This window comes from Schistocerca nitens, chromosome 7 (assembly GCF_023898315.1).
Source record: "Schistocerca nitens isolate TAMUIC-IGC-003100 chromosome 7, iqSchNite1.1, whole genome shotgun sequence".
In the NCBI taxonomy this organism is placed as follows: domain Eukaryota; kingdom Metazoa; phylum Arthropoda; class Insecta; order Orthoptera; family Acrididae; genus Schistocerca; species Schistocerca nitens.
Genome location: NC_064620.1, coordinates 355971581 through 355996757, shown reverse-complemented (window position 1 = coordinate 355996757; position 25177 = coordinate 355971581). Strand labels below are relative to the sequence as shown.

Genomic DNA, 25177 nt, shown 5'->3' with positions numbered 1-25177 from the left:
CAGGAAGATCAATGCTAGTACCAAAAAGATGGAGTGGCTATTGTTGGCTCCTTTATAATTTTAAAAATGGGCACCACCTCATATTTGTTTTCAACATACTGCTCAAGTCCTGGGTAGCAGTCTGAGGATTATCACCCACAGGTAACACAGCTTCTAGGTATTCACAGACTATGACCAATATTCCTCACATCCATTCATAACAAGCGCGTCGTTAGGCATATAACACACGTAATTGAATCTAATTAGGTACATTTAAACCTTAAGAGGATCTGAAGCTGTGATCTAACTGTATAAACAACTGAGACAACACTGTGACTAAGGCTTGTTCTGCTACTATGCTCTTTTGGGACCTTGCAACACACTCAGGAAATATGCAAACACTTAGAAAAATTAAAAAGCTCTAGTACATAAGCAACTATTGTTTATGTCCATACTGAAGCACGTCATAAAATGGCTAAACTAAATGCTCTATAAAAACTGGATGTATTGCTGCTGTTCAGTAGTGAATGACACAGGAACATTACTATTTCTAAGAGTCACAAATTCAAACTGGCAGCACTAGAATACAGTAAACATAAGAAATAACAACTCACATGAAGACAGTTCACTAAAGTCTTATGTGCTTACAAGCCACTGAAATTCCTCAACTATGTTCCTAGCGATCAGTACATTTACAGTGCCTCTCCCCCTTTCATCGTGGACTTAATTGTCACGACTGTTATTCTCATCACCTATTTAAACTGGTAATTGAAGAACAGCAACCTAAAATAACACTTTTATTGCCAAATAGATCAAAACAATGTCTTTACAGCGTCTTGTAGCATAGAAACACAATTTCTTGTATCAAGACGCATGAATTGCAGAAGTAAATCACATCTTGCATAATTTTAATTCTGGTTCAAGTAATGATTGCAGACGCATGGCTGATTTCTCTGACCAAATGCTAGTAAGTATTAAGGTACTACTGCTCACAAAATCAACAGTAGTAGCTACTTTATAAATTCTCAGGCTCTTCTCTTTCTGCACTATTTTACTACAACACTGACTAGTCTCCCGTTCTAGATGCAACTTCACTCAGCATGTTTCTCTTCTAAGACAGCTCTAGAGTCTTCCTCTGACAGCTTCTGTTTTTTGAACATCTCCAGTAACAAATCAGTAGCAGTGGGTGGTAAATTCTGTGGACTTGACAATTCTTCCTGCAGAAAAGAAAAATTATTTTAAAATAAGTATATTAACAATGAAAGTGTAATTTTGTTTCACAACCTGTTCAGTCAGTATTAAATCATTGAATTAGTATGAAATCTGCATCTTTTTAAGATACCAACCAATTAGATGACGCCACAAAGTTAAAGAAGACATATGTCAAATATAGAACAAATTAAGTCATACTAAAAAATGTATGTTCCACGTTAAATAAGGAATTGAGTCCCAACCTCAAACATACACATTTTCAGTAATCTTACTGTAATGTTATCTGAAGGTAAGTCATTATCTTAACACAAAATAAGCTGACAAATATTCAGAGCTGTAAACAACTAGGTGAAAAGAAAGAAGATGCTACATAACATTTAAACTGTCAGGATGACAAATTTTTAGGGAAGACTACAGGATTTTTGTAGGCCTTAATACTTTCCAATGTCGATAAAATACATCCCCGGCGTCTGAGCAAGTGACGGTTTGAAGTGGGAAGCAGTGAAACATATTTATATCTGATATACTGCTGTATCTGTCAGTATATCTGAAAATGAACCAAAGGGAATGTGACAAAATGAGGGCAACCAACACAGTAAAATATTAACCAGCTGTGTTCAAAAGAAAATTGTGTGTGTGAGGGAGGAGGAAGGAACAAAAGGGGAAAATGATTTAAATTTATGTCTGCAAGTGTGTGAAATTTGAGTTCAAGAATTCAAGTACTATAAAAGTGAAGCAACGAAAGAAGTGCATCAACAAATAATAAGTGCTAATCACATGTTTTTTAGTCTGAACAATTTATTCAAGTCATGACTGATATCACAGAAGAATAAGATCCAGCCATACATGACACTATTACTGCTGGTAATTTTATATACTTATGAAACTTAGGTGGATCAGCAACACTGTCTAAATATCCTGGAAGGTAAATGGGAATGAAGAACGACAGAAGAGCTGTACCAGTGGTTTGGAAAGTCACACATTGGCAGAATATTAGGACACAAGAGACAACAGTAGTTTGGTCACATCCTTCGAGCTGATAGATCCCTCCTGTACCGAGTCCTCCACTCTCAACCTGCTGGAAAACAAAAACATACAAGGGGAAGTCCAAGGGCGTGAGGGAAGGACAACATATTAACTACCCTTAAAAAAGTGGAGCCAACAGCGGTGGGAGAAGAAGCTACGGACTGGCAACAATGGACTACTATCTGCAGTAGATATCTCCTCTGTTGTAATTGACTGATCTCCTTTTTTATTATGCTTTTTGCAGTGTGTTATTTTTTTTAAGTAAGGTGTTTTTCATCCTTTTGTAGAGTGGCTATTTCTTTGTTTTTCTGCTGTAGGCCTTAAAAACCTGTTACTGTAACAAAGGATGACAAAGTGTGTGTAATTCAAACAAACGTTTGTTACTGTAAGTCCATCCAATTAGTTGGAAAAAGGAGATAGCCAAAGTATATTTGTTAACACTCTGGCAGTGCAAGAGGCACCAGAATCATATAATCACCCCAAACATCACAAAGTTAACAATGAAATACGAGAGGTATATCAGCAACTTATCTTTAAGTAATGTATCACTAAGATAGACTGCTTTAATATCTGCTCAACAATGTAATTTTCTTTATATACTCGCATTGATTAAATGCTTGTTTCAGCTTCTGCAAACTACTGTAACAACTATCATAACAACAGAATACACAACAAAACTACATTTTTTTATTTAGTTTTCCACAGTAATCAAACTGATGGCTTTTGCATGTCAAACAATACTGTGACAATAATTATACTCACAAAAGATATGTTCCATATTGTAGTGCTTCATACATCTATTAAATGTATTTAACAACAAAAACACCAATTTTTGACAAAATAATTTAACTGGATACATAAAAAAATCTACTCGCCAAGCAATGGCAGAACATGTACACAAAAGAAGGTTGTAATTAGGTAAGTTTTCAGAGCCAATGGCTCCTTCTTCAGACAGGAGGGTTGAAGGGGAACAAACCGAGCTTGGCCAACCTCCTTAACATCCCACAACATCCACCACTGCCTCCCAGACCCAGAATAGCCCATACTCACATGAACCAGTCACAACAGTACAGTGTTCTTAACCTCTCATATAAAGCACTCTACTCTTCTGAATTATCTGTATTATCTAAGGGTCTCACTCTCAACCCTAAACCTGCATTTGATCTTGCTGCTTTGGTGAAGGACCTACTTTCCTTCACATGTAAATCAACTGGAAATATCACTTTGCAACCCAATCCCAAAACCTTTCCAACAACAAACCTGATGTTGAACCCTGCCTTGAACAGTTCAGACCATAATCCCAACTTGATCCACCACCACTACCTCAAAATCATCCCTTATAAGCCTTCAAAGAATTCCTCACATCCAGCATTACTTCATAACTCTTCCCGTGGTCCCTACAACATGATCCTAACCTGTCCTCTGCAGAACTGCAGGCTCTACATGCCCTAAAAACTGATGACTTCATCATTAACCTACCAACAGACAAAGGACCTCAATCCATATAACTTCTCACCCCATACAAACCACACACCCCTACCTTTTACCTTCTTCCTAAGATCCAGAAATCCATTCATACTGGCCATCCTGCAGTTTCTGGCTTCAAAGCATCCACTGAACATATATCTGCTTTAGTTTATCAGCACCTGCAACCCATAGTACAAAGACTCCCCTCCATGTCAAAGATAGCAACCATTTCCTAGATCGTCAGAAAGCTGTGCCTGTTCCACTCCCACCACACCCCTTGCTTGTCAACATTGATGCCACCTCCCTATATACCAACATCCCCATGTACATGGTCTGACTACTGCTAAACATTTTCTCAGTCAGTGCCATCTGATTCCAAACCTATGACATCCTTTCTACCCACCTTCTGTCGTCTGTAGTGTTTTTATAAACATTGCCGGTAAATACAATTGGTGTTTGCCGACAACTACAAAATTAAGAGAGATGTATGAAGCTGATGAGGCACTTTACAACGTGAGGCACGCTGAATACAAAAATAGATTACGAAGATTGGAGACCTGACCTAACCTAACCTAATCTAACCTAACCCTCTCCTGTAGCAAGGAATCGGAGTGTTACAGTGAGCCTGCCTTCTGCAGATGTAGCAGTTCTTAAGTGAATATTGTGCTTTGTGATATGAGGATACACTTCATTGAGCACATACAGAAATGTATTCTCATCTATTCTCAAGTAATTGATGTATGACTTGACGTCCTCCACTACAAGCTTACGTAACAAGTTTTGTTGAATGCTTTTATCGTGTCATAAAACCCAAGTCTTCACCCAGGTATGTGCCCCCCCCCCCCCCCCCGCTTCTCTTCCGCATGTGCACACAGTGCAACTGTGGTACATGAAACTGCTGCAGTTAATAACAAGTTGCTATTGTCAGCCATCTTGAACTTTGACGAAAAATATGATGACAGTGTAACACACCTTCTAGCGCTACGTCAAAGATCTTTGTCAAATATATTTGACGGAATATTTGATCACATCTTTTACAAAGAAATTTGATAGTGTAATACCGGCCTTACCAACAACTACTTCACCTTTGGGGGGCAGACTTACAAACAGATCAGGGGAACCAGGATGACTACTTCCTATGCCAACCTTTTCATGGGTCACTTGGAGAAGGCTTTCCTGGGATCCATACATCTTCAGCCCCTGGTTTCGTTTAGGTACATTGATGACATCTTTATCATATGGACTCATGGTGAAACTGACCTGTTAAAATTCCTGGAATCTCTGAATACCTTCTCCCAATTTCCTCACTGAAGGCCAGCTAGACACTTCGGTCCACTACCAACAAACAGCAGTACTTACATTTTGACAGTTGCCATCCTTTCCATGTCAAACTTCCCCTCCCATACAGCCTTGGCATTTGAGGCAAACATACTTGTTCGTATGCAGACTCTGCTATTGTGCTGCTACTGAGATCCTACACAGGATCAGAGTTGCCTCCATCCATGAGTTGGGGAAGTTGCCTGTCTGCCATATTATATTACAACATTTGAGGAGGATTTCCTTTGATGCCGCTGGCAAGTGTCAAAGCATGACATACCGGATTTGGTCATGGCCGAGTGCAGTGTCACAAATCTCATTCAATGCCGATTTGAGCTCCCACATGGAGAAAGGGGAGTTATAAGCCTCAGAACTGTTGGACCTGAAGTCCAACTTTTCCCTCAATACAGTCACACGATAGCGACGAAACACCAGATCCTGGCTTGCATTGGCAGTGCAAATTGTTCGTCCCGCATCTGAGCAATGTCTCTGGGTGTTGTTTGGAGGCACCCCTGTTCCAGCAGTGCTGCTATCAGTAAACGGCTGTGTTTACCGGAAATCCTCTGGATGGCTTCCCATACTTTTATAGAAGAAGTGGAATGATTGACGGAGTCCGGGAACGCTTGCCATGACCTTTTCATACTCTCCCTACTGAGGCGTCGAGCCAGGGCCCTTGCGACTTGAAAGGCCCTAGGGTTGTCTGTTGTCGGTCGGCATTTAAAATGTCGAAGAGCCGCATGCCTTTCCCGGATTGCGGAATGGCACTCATCTGTCGCCCAAGGTACTGGTTGCCTCCTAAGATGACCTGAGGACTGGGGGATGAAGAAGTCAGCAGCATGATGGATCATTTGTGTGGTGTGGTCCACCCATCCTTGGACGCTGTCGCAGCGTTCGAACACAGCCAGCTGGCTGAAACGCGTCCAGTTAGCCCTGCTGACCATCCATTTTGGGGGCTTAACTTCAAGTGGTGAGCCATTTAAAAGGTGAAGGCAGCTTGGGAAGTAGTCACTGGGATGAAGGTCGTCAATGACCTCCCACTGAACAGAAATGGTGGGGGGGGGGGGGGGGCGAAAGAAAGAGAGGTTGTTGGCTGAGAATGACCAAATAGCAGTAGAGAAACGTGTGTGAGTATCCATGTTGAGGACGCACAGCTTGTAAGACACCATGAGGCCCTCCAAAACTCGATCCTGAGGGCAAATATTGGTTGAGCCCCACATGACATGATGCGCATTGAAGCCTCCCAGGAGGAGGAATGGTCACAGGAGTTGTGCGATAAGACCCGTGAGAAACTCAGTCTAGTACATCTTGCGGAGGTAAATACAGTGAGCAAACAGTGATTCTTCAACATACATGAATTTGAACTGCAACTGCTTGCAGGTCAGTAGCGAAGGGGAGAACTGATGAGTGGTGTGTTTTAGTGACAAACACTGTGACACCTCTCCCTTGGCCCTTTCTCCCCGATAGGTCATCCTTGCGGTATAGCATACATCCCTGTAGCAAAGGGACATCTGTATCTTTAAAATGTGTTTCTTGTAAACAAAACCACAAGGGACGTGCCTGTGGTAGGAGTTTCAGTTCTTCCACATGAGTTCTGAACCTATTCATGATCCACTGTAGTATGATAGCTATGTCATCGATGCGGTTTTAATTTACCCCTATCTTTGCACCGTCAAGCGGAAAAGAATGACATCTGACAGCGTTCGGGACAGCTTTTGACCCGAATGTCGTGAGACTGTCCCTGCACCCTGTCCCTTCGAGGATGAGGGGGAAAGGGGGTGTTGACAGGCACTCTGCTTTTCTTGTACCTTCTGGATGCTCCCTGTCGCCGTTGGATAAGCAGCTGCCAGCAGCAAGTCGTATACTCTTAGCTCACTTATTTGTTACATAGTTTAATTCTTAATTTCTTTGTGTGTTTTTGGGTACTTGCATTGTTTAATTCATAAAGTTTGGGCGTATTATAGTATTTGAGAGTTGTAGCATCGCATTTTAGTACCTGAATAGTGTAAAATCACGTAGTCTCCTTCTGTCGCCAAGCAGTGTGTCAGAAGTGCGCAAGTAGCAGCACTACTGCATTTACTAGGCAATCTTGTATTTTAATAACCGTTTAAATTTTGTGTCGAATTATTTGTGCTCTCTGTAGATTAGTTCAGATGTTCTTTGCACAACAGTATTTAGCATGGATAGGGAATGTGACTGCTGTGTTTAATGCGGGCTGAGTTGGCATCCCTTCGCTCCCAGCTTCAGGCAGTGTTGGCTTCGGTCACACAGCTTGAGGCTGTTGCCAATGGGCATCACTGTGGGGGTCCGGATGGGGGTTTGTCGGGGACGGCCAACTCGTCCCACGCATCCCCCGACCGGACTAAGACTGTGGCTGCCCAGGATACTGCCCACATTGAGGCTGACCCCTCACCTGTAGAGTGAGAGGTCGTCTCGAGGTGTGGCAGGGGGCCAAAGACATTCCGGAGGGCTGAATGGAAGGCCTCTCCAGTTTGTCTGACGAACTGGTTTCAGGCTCTGTCTCCGGCTGATACTGATCTTCGGCCGGATATGGCTGCTTGTCCTGTTCCATAGGTTGCCCCTCAGTCTACAAGATCCAGGTGGTCGCAGAGGGTGGGCTTACTGGTAGTTGGGAGCTCCAATGTCAGGTGCGTAATGGGGCCCCTTAGGGATATGGCAGCAAGAGGGGAAGAAAACCAATGTGCACTCTGTGTGCATACCTAGGGGAGTCATTCCAGATGTGGAAAGGGTGGTTCCGGATGCCATGAAGGGTACAGGTTGCACCCATCTGCAGGTGGTTGTTCATGTCGGCACCAACGACGTGTGTCGCTATGGATTGGAGGAAATCCTCTCTGGCTTCTGGCAGCTATCTGATTTGGTGAAGACTGCCTGTCTCTCTAGCGGGATGAAAGCAGAGCTCACCATCTGCAGCATCGTTGACAGGACTGATTGCGGACCTTTGGTACAGAGCCGAGTGGAGGGTCTGAATCAGAGGCTGAGACGGTTCTGCGACCGTGTGGACTGCAGATTCCTCGACTTGCGCCATGGGGTGGTGGGGTTTCAGGTTCTGCTGGATAGGTCAGGAGTCCACTACACACAGCAGGTGGCTACACGGGTAGCAGGGGTTGTGTGGCGTGGACTGGGTGGTTTTTTAGGTTAGATGGCCTCGGGCAAGTACAGAAAGGGCAACAGCCTCAAAGGGTGTGGGACAAAGTCAGGACATGCAGGGACGAAGCAGCAATTGGTATTGTAATAGTAAACTGTCGAAGCTGCATTGGTAGAGTACTGGAACTTCAAGCGCTGATAGAAAGCACCGAAGCTGAAATCGTTATAGGTACGGAAAGCTGGCTGAAGCCAGAGATAAATTCTGCCAAAATTTTTACAAAGGCACATACGGTGTTTAGAAAGGATAGATTTCACGCAACCGGTGGTGGTGTGTTTGTCGCTGTTAGTAGTAGTTTATCCTGTAGTGAAGTAGAATTGGATAGTTCCTGTGAATTATTATGGGTGGAGGTTACACTCAACAACCGAGCTATGTTAATAATTGGCTCCTTTTACCGACCTCCCTACTCAGCAGCATTAGTGGCAGAACAACTGAGAGAACATCTGGAATACATTTCACATAAATTTTCTCAGCATGTTATAGTCTTAGGTGGAGATTTCAATTTACCAGATATAGACTGGGCCACTCAGATGTTTAGGATGGGTGGTAGGGTCAGAGCATTGAGTGACATTATACTGAGTGCACTATCCGAAAATTACCTCACGCAATTAAACAGAGAACCGACTCGTGGAGATAACATCTTGGACCTACCAATAACAAACAGACACGAACTTTTGGATATAAAAAAGGGACGAAGGTTTATCTGTTTAGCAAGAGTAATAGAAGGCAGATTTCAGACTACCTAACAGATCAAAACGAAAATTTCTGTTCCGACACTAACAATGTTGAGTGCTTATGGAAAAAGTTCGAGGCAATCGTAAGATGCGTTTTAGACAGGTACGTGCCGAGTAAAACTGTGAGGGACGGGAAAAGCCCACCGTGGTCCAACAACAAAGTTAGGAAACTACTGTGAAGCAAAGAGAGCTTCACTCCAAGTTTAAACACAGCCAAAGCCTCTCAGACAAACAGAAGCTAAACAATGTCAAAGTTAGCATAAGGAGGGCTATGCGTGAAGCATTCAGTGAATTCGAAAGTAAAATTCTATGTACTGACTTGACAGAAAATCCTACGAAGTTCTGGTCTTACGATAAATCAGTAAGTGGCTCAAAACAGCATATCCAGACACTCTGGGATGATGATGGCATTGAAACAGAGGATGACACGCGTAAAGCTGAAATACTAAACACCTTTTTCCAAAGCTGTTTCACAGAGGAAGACCGCACTGCAGTTCCTTCTCTAAATCCTCGCACAAATGAAAAAATGGCTGACATCGAAATAAGTGTCCAAGGAATAGAAAAGCAACTGAAATCACTCCACAGAGGAAAGTCCACTGGACCTGACGTGATACCAGAGTATGCGAAAGAACTTGCCCCCCTTCTAATAGCTGTGTACCGCAAGTCTCTAGAGGAATGGAAGGTTCCAGATGATTGGAAAAGAGCTTAGGTAGTCCCAGTCTTCAAGAAGGGTCGTCGAGCAGATGCACAAAACTATAGACCTATATCTTTGACATCGATCTGTTGTAGAATTTTAGAACATGTTTTTTGCTTGCGTATCATGTCATTTCTGGAAACCCAGAATCTACTCTGTAGGAATCAACATGGATTCCGGAAACAGCGATCGTGTGAGACCCAACTCGCTTTATTTGTTCATGAGACCCAGAAAATATTAGATACAGGCTCCCGGGTAGATGCCATTTTCCTTGACTTCCGGAAGGCGTTCGATACAGTTCCGCACTGTTGCCTGATAAACAAAGTAAGAGCCTACGGAATATCAGACCAGCTGTGTGGCTGGATTGAAGAGTTTTTAACAAACAGAGCACAGCTTGTTGTTCTCAATGGAGAGACATCTTCAGACGTTAAAATAACCTCTGGCGTGCCACAGGGGAGTGTTATGGGCCCATTGCTTTTCACAATATATATAAATGACCCAGTAGATAGTGTCAGAAGTTCCATGCAGCTTTTCACGGATGATGCTGTAGTATACAGAGAAGTTGCAGCATTAGAAAATTGCAGCGAAATGCAGGAAGATTTGCAGCAGATAGGCACTCGGTGCAGGGAGTGGCAACTGACCCTTAACAATGACAAATGTAATGTATTGCGAATACATAGAAAGAAGGATCCTTTATTGTATGATTATATGATAGCAGAACAAACACTAGTAGCAGTTACTTCTGTAAAATATCTGGGAGTATGCGTGCGGAACGATTTGAAGTGGAATGATCATATAAAGTTAACTGTTGGTAAGGCGGGTGCCAGGTTGAGATTCATTGGGAGAGTCCTTAGAAAATGTAGTCCATCAACAAAGGAGGTGGCTTACAAAACACTCATTCGACCTATACTTGAGTATTGCTCATCAATGTGGGACCCATACCGGGTCGGGTTGACAGAGGAGATAGAGAAGATACAAAGAAGAGTGGCACGTTTCGTCACAGGGTTATTTGGTAAGTGTGATAGCGTTACGGAGATGTTTAGCAAACTCAAGTGGCAGACTCTGCAAGAGAGGTGCTCTGCATCGCAGTGTAGCTTGCTCGCCAGGTTTCAAGAGGGTGCGTTTCTGGATGAAGTATTGAATATATTGCTTCCCCCTACTTATAACTCCTGAGGAGATCACGAATGTAAAATTAGAGAGATTCGAGCGCGCACGGAGGCTTTCCGGCAGTCGTTCTTCCTGCGAACCATACGCGACTGGAACAGGAAAGGGAGGTAATGACAGTGGCACGTAAAGTGCCCTCCGCAACACACCGTTGGGTGGCTTTCGGAGTATAAATGTAGATATAGAATGTAGATGTAGAATGTAGATGTAGAACTGCTTTTGGGCTTTCCTGTTGCAGCTGCCTGGATTGCTTTGTCTTTACTCTTTTTCCCTTGACATGTACACGTGCAAGAACAGGTGCCTGTGGTGGATACAGACACACTATGCGTCATCTGTGTCGAAGCGTCCACCTTGGGAGTAGGTTTCTGCACCATGGAAGAATATAAGGTAGCAAAGACAGTGGATTTTGTAGCCTTATTTTCTTTTTTGCGTTTGGCATTGGGGATCTGCTTGGTCACTTTTATCTCCTGTATTTTGGGTTCTTCAGCAGAAACAGTGCAGTCTTGGCTCCAGACTGGGTGATTCCCAGATCAGTTGATGCAGATCACTGGGGACGAGCAGTCGGTCCCAGCGTCATGAGTGGCTTTTCGGCAGTTCCCGCAGATCGCTTCACCTCTACAGCTCGTGGTTGTGTGGCTTTAACGCTGGCATTTATAGCACTGTATAGGGTTTGGAATGTAAGGCCGAACATTAAATTGAAGAAACCCCACCATAAGATATTCAGGCAGTGTTGGAGAATTGAATTTGACAACAAAAGTTTCATCGCTCCACATCGACTATTCCCTGGAATGCCCATTCTTGCTTCAGATCTGCTATGTTCATATCCATGATATCTCAGCATGTGACAATGCCCTTACTGGAGTTGAGAGAGGTGTGCATCTCAACAATGACATTATAGTGGCCCAGTTTCTGCGATTTTTTAAGAAGGTCTACCTGCTTTGACCTGTTAGTTTCGATTAACAATGTTCCAGAAAGGCCTTCCAAATCCTTATGGATATAAAAGGGGGATGCTATTTCAAATGTCCCCTTCCTTCCTCTTTATCACCAGAAACTCATGGTTATTCATGACTCCATGAGACCTGTTACTGCAGCCCAAAGTATTCTTATTACCAGGAGGACTTGCCTCTCCCTTCTTTTGGATGAATGGGTGTACGACACATCATATACCAGCTGTTATGTAAACAGTGTTCAACATTTTACATTGGCATGACTACCAACAAATTACCAATTAGAATTGATGGGCATATGCAATGGGTGCATTGTGGCAACACACAGTATCCTGTTGCAGAGCATGCCCTACAACATGACAATTGTGACCTCAGTGCCTGTTTCATCATAGTGCCATCTGGATGCCTTCCCCAGACACCAGTTTCTCAGAACTCAGCGGGTGGGAACTAGCACTACAACATGTTCTTGGTTCTTGCCACACAGCTGGCCTTAATTTATGTTAATTTCTTCCATCTCAGCATTTGTTCACATCAGCTACTCTTTTCTTCACTCCGTTTTAGTTTTGTGCTCTTTCATTGTCTTACCTGTCTATTTTTCACCTCCCCCTCCCATCTCTGTTACGTACAATGCACTTTCCTTTTCATTCTTATTAATTTATGCATGATGTTTAATCAGTAATCTCTGTCCCGCTTATTACATTGTCTACCATCTTTAAGCTCTCATGTTTTCAAATCTCATCCAATGCAGTCCCCTACTATCAGTCTTTCCTTCTCATCCCATGTGGTAAGTCTCTTCTGGCCTGCAGTTTGAGGATGCTTTCCCAAAATTTATCCCTTTTCCTAGACTTCTCCAGTCCTTTTCTTTCACCCCTCTTCTTTCCCCTTCAACCCCTCTGCCAGAAGGAGCCACTGGCTCCGAAAGCTTGCCTAATTACAACCTTCTGTTACATGTGTGTTCTGCCGCCACTTGGTGAGTAGATTTTTTATCAGTCCAGTCAAATTATTATATGCAGTTGTTACATTACAATTCGTATGCTACAGCTCTACTTCTAATTCACAGTGTTTCACAACACAGCCATTATCCCAAAATACATCAGAGATGGTAGACTACCCAGTTAAGATTCTTTGAAGTTTGCTTCATAATTTTACATATTCTGTGGCTACTAAAATTGATTGTAATTTTACAAATATGATACATTCTCTCTGTAAAAATGGGGCTACATGCTTGATAGTTACATAACTGGATTCTTTCTTTAATCTGACTCTATAGCAAAATATGATAAATGAAACCCAAAAACAAACAGAAACTATCTAAAACTTCCCGGCAGATGAAAACAGTGTGCTGGTTTGAGTCCCAGTCTGGCACACTGTTTTAAACAGTTAGGAAATTTAAAACTTGTGCACACTCCCCTGCAAGGAGAAAATTCATTCTGGATATACTATGTATTGAGTAGAAGCAGTTAAAAGCAGAACTTAAATTTGTTTTTAAAACTTCCATTATCTGCCAGGACTTTTAATTCACAAAGGTGGTTCTTTTTATGGATGCATATTTTTTTCCCCCTAGTATGGTCAAGAGTTGGATAGTGGTAGCTAGCTATCTTTGTTTCTAGTGTTATATTTATGAATACTACTATTTTCAAACTGTGAAATAATCTTCTCAAAAACTTAAAAAATGAGCAAATGTATCGTGGTCTGTTGGTGGTAGGCCTAATTTTTTAAATAATTGCCTACATGAAGTTTGAGGATGGACCCAAGGTATCGTAACAGCTAATTTCTGTACAATGAATACTTTATGTTTATTTCTGGAACTACCTCACAAAATTATCCAAATGGCATGACAGTGTCAGTATAGAGAGAGGGATTACAGATCAAGATGTCATCAAAGTAATGATGGTTACTAAAGTTAATAAATTCATCAAGAAGGCTAGGAGAGTTTTATGTTATAAAGAGCAGATAAGTAGTCGTTAGCACCCTACTTAGACACACTTTAAAATGATTGTAAACATGCCGTGGGTAATATGTGCCAAATAAAATGGTATAAACAGACCGACAATGGTTTCCAATAATAAAATTCGGAAAATGATGAGGAAGCAGAGATTGTTGCACTCTTGGTTCAAAAAAGAATGTGCCAGTGTCGACAGGCAAGAATTAGTAGGATCATCCAAACATACCATCACTTGACTGTAGCACAGACCGCCAAATAGGCGATATAGTAAAATGTCTTCCTGGAGTAGAGAAGCAACTGAAAGAGTTGAAAATAAAAGTCAACAGATGCAGATGGAATATTAGTTGGGTCTTAAAAGAAGTACACTGTGGCACTGGCTGTTTACTTAACGTGAATTTGTCTCACCTAGCACAAAGTCCAAAGAAACTGTAAATAAGCCTAAGTAACTCCTGTATATATGAAGAGTGAAAGAACGGATTTGCATAATTACAGATCAATATCCTTAACATCCATTTGCTGCAGAATTCTTGAACATATTCTCAGTTTAGATATAATAAATTTCCTTGAGACAGAAAAGCTTCTATGAACAAATTAGTATGGCTGTAGAAAGCACTGCTCATGCAAAATAGCTTGTCATTTTCTCACATGGCATCCTGCACACCATGGATGAAGGGCAACAGGCAGATTCCAGATTTCCAGGAAGTGTTTGACATGGTGCCCCACTGCAGACTGTTAACATAGGTACAAGCATATGGAATAAGTGCCAAGATATGAGTGACTTGAAGACTTCTTAGGTAATGGAATCCAGAACATTGTCCTTGACGGCAACTGTTCTTCAGAACAAGGGTATCATCAGCCATGCCCCAGGAATGTGCAAAGGACTGCTCTTAATCGCCATGCACAAGGGGCAGTCAAATGTAAAATAACACCAGCCAAAATGGGATCATGGAGTGGTTCCATTCAAGAATAATAACCAAATGCATTAAGACATTTGTCCCACTGGGAGAAGAGACAATCTATTTCTAGAATGAAATTTTCACTCTACAGCGGAGTGTGTGCTGATATGAAACTTCCTGGCAGATTAAAACTGTGTGCCGGACCGAGACTTGAACTCGGGACCTTTGCCTTTCACGGGCAAGTGCTCTACCAAGTGCAATGAGCTACAGAGGACGGTCAATTGCACAGAAGAATCAGAATAAAGAAATCACAGACTAGCTGTGAGGTACAGTGAAAAGTACATAAAAATTAAAGTAAAGTATTGTGTTGAAAGAAGCAAGAGCAGGAGAGAGCGATTGAAATTTTAAGCAAACTATTTTCGAGATATAGTAAACTCCCGTTTATGCGAAATGATCAGGACGGCTGCCGTATCAGATAATGAAAATTTCGCATAAACCAAGTCCCAATTTTTACACGTGAAACACCCAGAATTGGGTCAAAACGGCGAAATATGATCGTAAATTGTGTGTAGGGTATGGTAGAATGTTATTGATATGGTTGTGAATAAGCCTGAAAGTTTTTGACTGAAAACAATTGTGTCGGCGTGTTAAAAGGGCGCCAAAGTATGATTGAAAACTCGAAAGTTTTTAAATGCTGAACAACAAAGCTAGTTTATTTTGTGTCCTTGTAGAAAAAATCCACCTTATATGGCAGCATGGAAAAAACAGGAGTTTTAATTTTATTACCTACTCTTTTGAGTGAAAAATAAACTACTGTACAAAATTATGAAACAAATCTACAGCTTACTCAATGGAATGAAAAGTTTGTCTAGAAGACCTTTAAAGTAAAAAAACAAAAAACTAACGTATGGTCCTTGAAGTTCTAGGACGCTTCATTAGAATTTATTTTTTGGTAAAAAAGTTCGTAATGGTTTTTTGTTTTTTTGGCTTGAGAAACTTTTGTTGCAGTAATATATCTCCAACGCTGGAAACATTTCGATAAAGTCGCCTCCTCCTGCTGGCTGATGTGCTCCAGAGCGATTTGGACCACTTCGTATCTGACTGTGTGAGGAATCTTTTTCTCTGCTTTGTCATCAGAGACATATTTTTCTGACACTTCCTTATTGGTCACAATTTGGACGATTTCTTCCTCAGCCAAATCAAAAAAGTCGTTTTCCAGCCACTCTTCAACATCTTCGAAGTTTGCTTCTTCACAACCCAGTAGCTTCTCCAGTAAATTTACCACAATTACGTCATTTTCATCTATTTCTGGCATGCCAGCTACAGCTTCGATGTTGCCTTCTTCTTCCCAACACTGATGAGCTGCCTTATGATCTAAGAGTTTTTCCAAGACCTACTGAGAGAAATTGGAAGAGTTAGATTCCAAGCTTCATCAATCCAATGAATGACACCTAAAACATCGATTTTTTTAAGAGCTTCTTCAGCATCAATCGCATCGATTAAGTATTCCAGCAGCCTGCGTCTGTAATGTTTTTTTCATCGCCTCATGAACATCTTGGTCCATCAGTTGACATAGAGACGTGACGATTGATGGGAGAAACACGCTTTGATATCCCATCTTGTAGATCATCTGGGTGAGATGGAGCATAGTCCACAAGAAATAGCGCTTTTTGAGGAAGTCCATTTTCCTCCATGTATTTTCCTACAGCTGGAACAAACTCTGCCTGGAACCACTCTTTGAAGATGGCACCATTTATCCATGCCCTAAGACTGATTCACGTACCCAAATGGAAAAGGTTTATCAGCTGGATGCAATCTAAATGCTCTTGGTTTTTTGGATTTGCCAATTAAAGCAAGGCACAATTTATGTTTGCCAGTGGCATTACTGCATGTGAGGGCAGTAACCCTTTCTTTGCTTTATTTATATCCAGATGTCTTTTTTCTTGTTTAGAGGCAAGGGTTTTTGTTGCCAACATTTTGTAATGCAACCCAGTTTCATCATAATTATAAAGTTGATCGCTGATCGCCAGGATAACCTCCTTTGTCAATGATTGTGTGCAGTTTCTTCTTAAAATCAGCGATAGTGGCTTCGTCCACGGATAATGATTAATTGCTGATGGCAATTTCACGAATACCATGTCGCTTCTTGAACCGATCCAGCCAGCCATCACTTCCAAAGAATCCTTTCTCCTTTCCTTCAACCAGCTCATAAAAAAGTCATCACTTTTTGACAAAGTAGAGGACCTGAAACTGGCATACCTTTGGCTCTTACTTGTTCGTGCCACAAAAATAAGGCCTCTTCCAACTGAGGATGTGCACCTTTTCTCACTGTTTTTCGAGACTTCACTGCACTGCCTGACACTTGGATGGAACAAAAGTTTTCAATTTCTAAATGATTTGTCTTCCAATCAGTAATCGTACTCCTACCGATGTTCAAATCCGCAGCAACTTTTGTGGGTGGCTCACCAGCATCAATTCTCTGCAAAGCGTAAAGTTTTTGTTCCAATGAGATCACATTCTTTTTTCGCTTCACACCCGTAGTCACATTCAGCTTTTTTTTTTTTTTTACCAATACTTGACTGATTCTTTTTTGGTTCTGGACATTTTGAAGCATGTAGCACGAGCACGAAACGTTGAATCGAAAGCACACAAGCGGACTACTTGACAACCCTTGAGATGCACTAAGTAAAGCTTCTGACTTTTGAAACCAGGCTGTGGCAGCCACTGAATTACAGATTCGACACATCTAACCCCTCTCCCCTGTCCTACCCAAGCCAACGCAGCAACACAACAGTGTGTTGTACATTCACTGTCAAATTGTTAAAGACTCTGCTTCGTTTGACGTACCAATAACAGGCGGAAAGTGTTTGGCGCCACACTCCCACTGTTGGTTTCAACAGGGCATTTCCCACTGCCTAGAGCAATAATGTCCCTACTGTACTTCCAAGGAGTTCCAATAGATGGCAATGGCATGAAATCAAGCAATACGAACAAGAAACATGCTAAAACTTCAACCAACACATGCACAAATTGACAACACTCATACTTTTGACACGGGTTAGTGCACTGATTAGCAGTGACTGCCGAAAAACAGCAGCGAAATCATGGCTCCAGGTGCAGACAAGTTGAAACTTGTCAAGTGTCAGTCTAGCTAGCCAAAAGTGAAGCTGCGTGATACATCAGACAGCATCAATGTAAGCCGCGAAAATCAGAAAAATTTGTTCGGATAAAGCGGATTTCGGATAAACAGGAGTTTCCTATACACAGATAAACTGTTTATTGAGTGGAAAGAAACAAGTAAAGTGGCCAGAGAAGAAACTGTATAGTGGTTAGGCTTTGTACTGTATCCAGGAAGCGCTATTTGTTTTTAACCCTTGAGCAGGTGCACCTATGTATAAAATGCTCCAACTGCACATAAAACTGCTTCGCCCCATTCCATTATTGTTCCACAATTGTCAGCCCATACCAATTCCTTCATTACCGCTTCAGCTAACAGTGATAAATTGTGTTGTCGTATGTCCAAGTGAGCAGCACTAATATAAAATAAACAGTGAACTAGGTAAGAAAAAAAATTTACGATCCGAAAGAAAATTACCAGTTTATGAGTTAGCAGCACAATCCCACAATTAGGCAGTTGTCTACAAGATAATTACCAATTGAATAAGCGATTGGCAGGAATGTGATGCAGCTGCACTGTTTAATACTTGGGTCATTACTGACAGGTAACATCTGTCCATGGCAACAGAGTGGTATAATGAAAGTTTATTTTGTTATTGCTTAATTAGACAGTGCTTTAGCTCATATTACGTAAGTTTGTTTTATTGTTGTCTAATTATACTAAGTAAACTGCGATTTTGCTCGTACAATGTTTACTTTGGTAACATAAAGAAAGTGATTCTTTGCAAATATTCAAAGTACACGGTACGCCCACTCGTTGTGAAAGACAGTGCACCCACTCAAGGATTAAGAAACAAGGTTGGTTTCCCACTTTCAGGATTATCAATACTGGAAACATTGAGCTTACACTGTTTCACATGCTTTCCTGGTGTGCTTGCAGATGTTTTGCAGCCAATGAAAGGCTAGTCACCTTCACTGTCAAAATAAATGTAGTCAACAGTGTACATAATATTCCGTTGAAGATTGTGTTGTAGGATGGCATACTAATGTGTTATTTGTAATGGTATGCTGTTTGTTTATAGGGTGGAAGCAAGCAGTCTACCATAATTTTGATTCACAGATAATGCTGAACAGTGGAATTCTATTATCTGCTCCATAGAAGATAATCTTTATTATTTTGTGTGTCCACAGCTGAGTAATGTAAATATTAGCAAAGATCAACATTCCAATATTTCAGGTATGGTTATTATCCCACAACACACATCATTCTAAATTAACATCTTCAAATGACAAACGTAACCAATAGCCATTGCAATTACTAATTGAATAAGCTGTGCTGTTTAATACTTGGAACATTACCAACGAGTAACACGTGTCCACTGCAATAGTTGCAATAATGTCCAGTGTCAGGAATGTCACATTGTCATAGCTATCAGTAAGAGGCACATTCTGGATCTTGGTGAGCACAATTAAACACTTCACTAACCACATGAAATATGCACAGTGATTAGTAAGCGTGACTTGTTTTAGTGTACTTGTCATGTTAAAGAAAGTGTCTCTTAGCGTCATGTATGGCAATTGTACATCTGAGTCATGACACTGTTACAAAATCTGTTATACAAAAGAATATTTTCCTCACAGATATGAGGAATCAATCACTGCCACTTAATTCCTTCGCCAACAGAAACAAAACATTGACAATGGCTGCTACACTTGGGGCACAACGATGATGATATTCCGCTGTCAAATGAAACTTCAGTGGAGGCAGACAATAGGTAAGGATTTTTGAAACCACATATATTTGGAGCTATTTTGCCCAACATGGGAAAAACACTGGAAATAACACATGGTGAAAGTGAGCTGCACGATATTAACTTTCCTCTTTAAACTTCACCAGAGGAATCTACTGTGAAATATGATGCTGACTGCTCCTCTACTTGGCTGGCTACACATTGTATTGTGCAAACAACTACAGTGACACACTTAACAGCCTACTACAACAACTACTGCTACAGTAAGTCTGGAAAATTTGTTTATGTCCAAAGTCCTATATTGCAATGGGTTTACAGTTCAGACAGATGACTAGTTACATAAAATAACTTCAATGTAATGATTTGTAAGTTTTGAGGGGGGAAAAAAGCCACAGTGATAATCTGCAATGCTGTACAAAGGAAATATACCGATTGTTATCAGCAATTATAAAACTGTAAATCAGAAACAAACTTTTCATTTATGTGCGCTTCCTAAATATGACATTGCAAATGCAAGCAGCAGCACAAAAATGATAATTACAGCAGTGACACATTTCAGCCAATACAAAACATCTAAACAGGTTATCAACTGCCTTAAACAATTTTCTGAAAATTTATTGCAGTTATAAGCAGTTATTTGCGTTTACAAATTGCTATCTGTGCCAACCACTTCCCTGCTTTACTCCTATAGTGACATCACTGGGGCAGTCAGTCACGACTCATTTTGCTTTGGGACAACCTTCTATTAATAACGTTGTCAAGAACCAATAATCAATACTTTCCAATATTTCATTTATTTCTCCCTCTGTTCGACTTGGATTATGATGTTTAAAAGTGCCTTAACACTGTAAGGGAGTCCAACAGTAGAAGAAACCAAAATAAAATTGGCCCAGAAAATATTTATAACAAGACTGATGTGGGACTAACACTTTATGAACATCACAGTAGACACTGGGAAAGTCCATTGTTGACACTGATGCAACACTGTGCTCAATTTATCAACCTGGGTAATAAGAAGAGTAGCTTTGCCCGAGGGACAGTAACAGTAACAGTAACATTTTCAATGTGCTGCTGTAGCTCTTCCAGCATGTGCAGATTATTTGAGTACACCTGACCCTTCAATTGGCCCCACAGGTAAAAATCTCCAGGCCGATCATGTGATCAAGGTGACCATAAGATTGTACTGCCTCTGCTGATTGTCCTCTCCTCACTAAACACCTCATGCAGTTGTGTCTAAGTTGTCAAAGTGGTGAGCACTGTTGCTTTCTCTTGTTGAAAATGTCCACACAGTTGTTCATCTGCTGTGAGTTGATCCACATATGAATTAAATTGATTCTTGACACACCAGTTGACATTAATGATTTCAAGAAAGAATCTTGCTACAATGCGGACACCAGATATTGTGCACCAAACACCAATCTTAAGACTGTGCAATGACGCTTGAAAGTACTGACAGAGTTTTTTGCACTACAACATATGCTCTGCATGTTCACGTACCCTGATGGGACAAAACACACCTCATCTGAAAAAATGAAAAACTGAGGATCCGAAAGGCCAGATTCCATTTCACTCTGAGAACACTGGAAGAACTCCACACTGTTCCAGGCCTTTCTTTACTCGAGGAATGTTTTCTGACATTCCAACTCTTCTCGTATAGTTTTTGCTTTTATTTTCTACATAGCAACTTTTGTGCTATTTTGCCACAAGTTTTGCACTGCCAGAGGTTCTTCCAAAACACTTAGTCTTAACCCGGGTTGACAGAAGCGTCCGATCACATGCGTCTGCTTTGACCCATGACGTAAGGGTGTTGTCGTGTGTGACGTCATGACGGCACGGAGTTAGGTTTGTGAGTGTGGCGTGTTTGTAGATGTTGTCGTGTTGTGGTTTGTTGTACTCTCTGGTGGTATGTTCAGGGTTTTCGTTTGTGTGGTGTAATGGGCTCAGTTTGCCTTTGCTCATTATCCAGAATTGTTCGAGTGTCGGCTGTGTTTGTAGTGTAATTCATTTCAGTGAGTTAACGATTTGTGTGAAGGTTAATTTAGTGTTGTTCGCTGTACATCGTGTGGTAATTTTAGTAAAATTAATCTGTTGTTGTTTATGTTCACGAATGGATACGACGGATAAAATTACCAGTGCGCAGGTCAAGGGAAGAGTTCGATCCCAATGTGTGGCTGTGTATGTTGATACTGGTATCGAGAGATGTTTTTGAGCTATATAGGCCAAGGGAACTGTTTGATCCTAACTTATGGGATCGGGAGCTGCTGTTGAGCTATATAGGTCAAGGGAAGTGTCCGATTGCAGATGATATTGTGTTTAGTGGTATTTGTGGAGTTTTGTGATGATGGTTTTTTTCGTCGTTTTGTATGGTTTGTATGGGGGTGGGTGTCTAAATTTGTTTATATTTAGTTTGCCCCCACCCAAAAACACCCCATTTCCCGCGCTTGTCCCATTAGTGTCATTAGGATTTTTGTGGAAAGTGTGTGTGTTTGTTTTTCGATGTATTTTCGTTCTCATAATGTGTACGTACCGACTTTATATGCGCCATATTGGAATCGTGGTTTATGGTCGTTTCCGCCATATTTGTGACGTCATGGGTCAAAGCAGTCGGGCGGGATCGGACGCTTCCGTATTTCCTCTTAACCCTTTGTTCTGCACACATTTGTCACGGTTTGTACTTTGCATAACACTTGAAAATGAACAAGTGCTGTCTTCCCTTGAGCACAGTTTTGTATTGCATTCAATTGGTCACTAAAAATAAAATCTCCTAATGTTCTTAATGAGTTTGAAAGCTTGTAGAACCAAATAAAATCAATGACACATTGAATTATATCATGGGAATATGATGTATGATCTACTTCATGTATAGGTCTCCCCAATGTTTCTGTGCAACATTCTCGTGTAGCTAACAAAAACATATACTTGTCACAAAACACGAAATTAAACATTCAAAGTTTTCCTGACTTGCTACATAAGGCTGAAATAGAAGTGCTGAATAAAACTGTCGTCTTTGCAAAACATCTTCCTGCAACACATGTACAAATGTTAGGTTAGATTTAATGACAATTACTTAATAATTTTCGTCCCAGCACACTTCATAATTTCTTTGCAGTACTACTGCTTGTGCAAATGACTGCTGGTTGCTAGCGGCCACACATTATTATACAATTTCTGTTACTGTCAACTAGAACTATATCAAAAAAGCTCTCTCATTATGCAAATTTGTATTTGGCGTTTTATCTCACCTGTGGGAACGTGGATTTATTCAGTTCTGGCTGCCTGTGAGTGAAAGGGTTCCACACACCTTGTATGGAAGGATGATCTGTGTGCCACATTTTGCGATAACGTACGAATGACCCTTGGTTCTGCGTGCATAAAACCGATATCCACTTGCGAATCTCATCTAATGTAAAGTTATGAACACTCATGTGATGATTTTCTCCGTTCACTGAAACAAAAATCTTTAAATCCTTAAATAACGACAACTTTAACAAGACAAAGAGTATTTTGTTGCAAAATGAAAAACGTACGGTATTCCGCCTTGATGACAGGTGATCGATGTCGACGGGGCTTTACGTACACTACGGTTTGAGGGTTCTTACGTGCAAAATCAATCAGGTCGCATTCAATGAATTCCCTAAAAGATTTCAAAAAGCAATGGTAAGAAGCGTAATAAAAACATTGGTTTCTAGAGTACTACCTTATAACTTACCTGACGCCTCTACTTGCTCCATGGTTTTTGCAAAATTTTATAGTTATTCGTTGCAACTGACAAATGTATCTGCCCAAACCATTTCCTAATGGTGCTCTCGGAAAACCCGAAGGCAAAAATAAATGAGAGTTCGACATGATATGAAACAACTATTACACACACTGATTCTTCCTTCTGTGTACTGTAACCTGTTCGTATCAAACACTGCCTCCCACAGAATGCTGTAAACAAACACAACTCAACCTCTTACTCTTCATGCCCCTTTCCATACCCGCATACCCGATTTGTTGTGCTTGGGCCTTGGATGTTGTGCTATGATCGAATCGATTTTTCGGAGACCGAGAACTATTTAAGTCGAACGGTGTCGACCATACAGTCGACATGTATGCCTGCAAGGTAGACTTGGCCACTGTTTCTATGTTTCGATACAGTGTATCGATACGTGGAACTGTTTCAGTGTTTCGGGACGGTTGTGGTACACTATTTCGAAACAGTGGTGTTTCATTCGGCCCCTGTCTCGGACCAGATTCGATCTCGAGCCAGACACAGAAACTGTATCGTTGTTTCAAAGTAAGGCTGTTTCAGTCCACCTGTGCCTGGAACGGACTAATTGTATCGAAACAGGGATGTTTCATTCCACTCTGTGTCGGACGAGATTCGGGCTCGGCACAGGTGCTGAAACACAACATACCACTTCATGAAACTCTTTCAAGAGTGTCGAAATCTTTTTGACAAGCAATAACATGAAGCTTAAGATATCCGAAAATAAAGCTTCGTTTCTAGCTGACTGTCCTGTTTCGAAATGGCGTAACATCTGCTTTATAAACACTAACCAAACAATAAAACAATGCATACTATTCACATTCAAACTAATAAATATGTGAAAATCATTCAGTTAAATTACACTTTTTTATAACATACGCTTCTCTGTTCATGTACAGTAATCATATTAAAAAACGCAAGTAAGCCTACAACATTTTGAATAAAAAAAAGGCGTAAAGTGACAGTTATTAGACATATACATAAATTTGATGTAGGTATAATTGCAAGCAATCTGTTTGACAAATCACTGATAGTGTAATGGTGTACGGGAAGGGCTGGGAAGCATGGTGAACTTATAGTAACGGTTCGAAACACCTTGAAAGACAAAATTTTTTTCTGTTATATTTTGTTATTTATTCGAATTATTTGGCGCTATTTGTGAGTCTATAGTCACTGTGTTTATTATCCGCCATGATTCGCTTTGTGTGCATGTAAATGAGCAGGATGGGTATATTACCAATACAAACGGAATGTAGGAATCCCAGTAGCATATCCGTTGTTTCTGCAGTTTGCTCCCACCTCCAGTTCCGTTCGTGGTGGTTCTTCTGTCTTCAGCTATGGCTGTCCTCAGCCAATTGAAAAGTATGAAAGTCACGGGACACGAAAGCAGCGCATTTGCTGCAGGAAATACGAAACTGCCAAGACGCCTAAGTGATAGTTTCACACTTTCTGCGACATGATTAGCGCTCTCGCACTTCGTTTGTGTTTATATGGACATATTTATACGGTAGACTTTCAAGATGATAAAATGTGTAGGTTTATTAGATTACAAAACACAAACTGTTTCACTGTTTCGAAACAGCGTATCGGAACATTACATTGTAGTGTTTCATTTGTTTCGGAACAGTTACGTGCTTCAGTTCGCCCATCTCTACTGCAAGGTATTAAGGCAACTGACACCGGCCGTCACCGCATTGTAATGGCTTCTCTCACCGTTTTCTTAAATTCTTTTTGCGCGGAAATTACGGTCTTCGCTGTTCGAGAGTGGAATAACAGAATTATTGTGAAGGTGGTTCGATGCACCCTCTGCCAGGCACTTAAGTGTGATTTGCAGAGTATCAGTTTAGATGATGTTCAACTGTTTTTATGCGCGAAATGGACATGTGTAATGCGGTAGCTTACATACATGGATTCTGGAGTGCATATTTGTATGAAAATGGCATTTATTGGACTCAAATGGTTTGCAGATGCCAGGGATAGCTTGTACAGTAGGTAAGGAAGACAAACGTGAAAAACA

The 25177-nt window shown here is 41.0% G+C and overlaps 1 protein-coding gene across 1 annotated transcript; it reads right to left on the bottom strand.

Annotated features, from left to right (window-relative positions):
- Positions 1-763: 763 nt before the first annotated feature.
- On the bottom strand, positions 764-23459 carry LOC126194918 (39S ribosomal protein L43, mitochondrial). The gene is made up of 4 exons (XM_049933293.1): positions 23119-23459; positions 22937-23043; positions 22652-22854; positions 764-1196 (listed from the first exon to the last, which is right to left on the bottom strand). The coding sequence occupies exons 1-4, from the start codon at positions 23253-23255 to the stop codon at positions 1071-1073; spliced, it is 573 nt and encodes a 190-aa protein (XP_049789250.1). The 5' UTR covers positions 23256-23459; the 3' UTR covers positions 764-1070.
- Positions 23460-25177: the final 1718 nt, after the last annotated feature.

What these genes read in the sequence shown, in the direction of transcription:
- LOC126194918 (XM_049933293.1), bottom strand. Translation starts at nt 23,255, where the DNA reads ATGTCGAACTCTCATTTATTTTTGCCTTCGGGTTTTCCGAGAGCACCA. An exon ending in GGAGCAAGTAGAGGCGTCAG is followed by an intron (nt 23,044 to 23,118) that starts GTAAGTTATAAG and finishes GAAATCTTTTAG; the next exon opens with GGAATTCATTGAATGCGACC. An exon ending in TGTCATCAAGGCGGAATACC is followed by an intron (nt 22,855 to 22,936) that starts GTACGTTTTTCA and finishes TTTTTGTTTCAG; the next exon opens with TGAACGGAGAAAATCATCAC.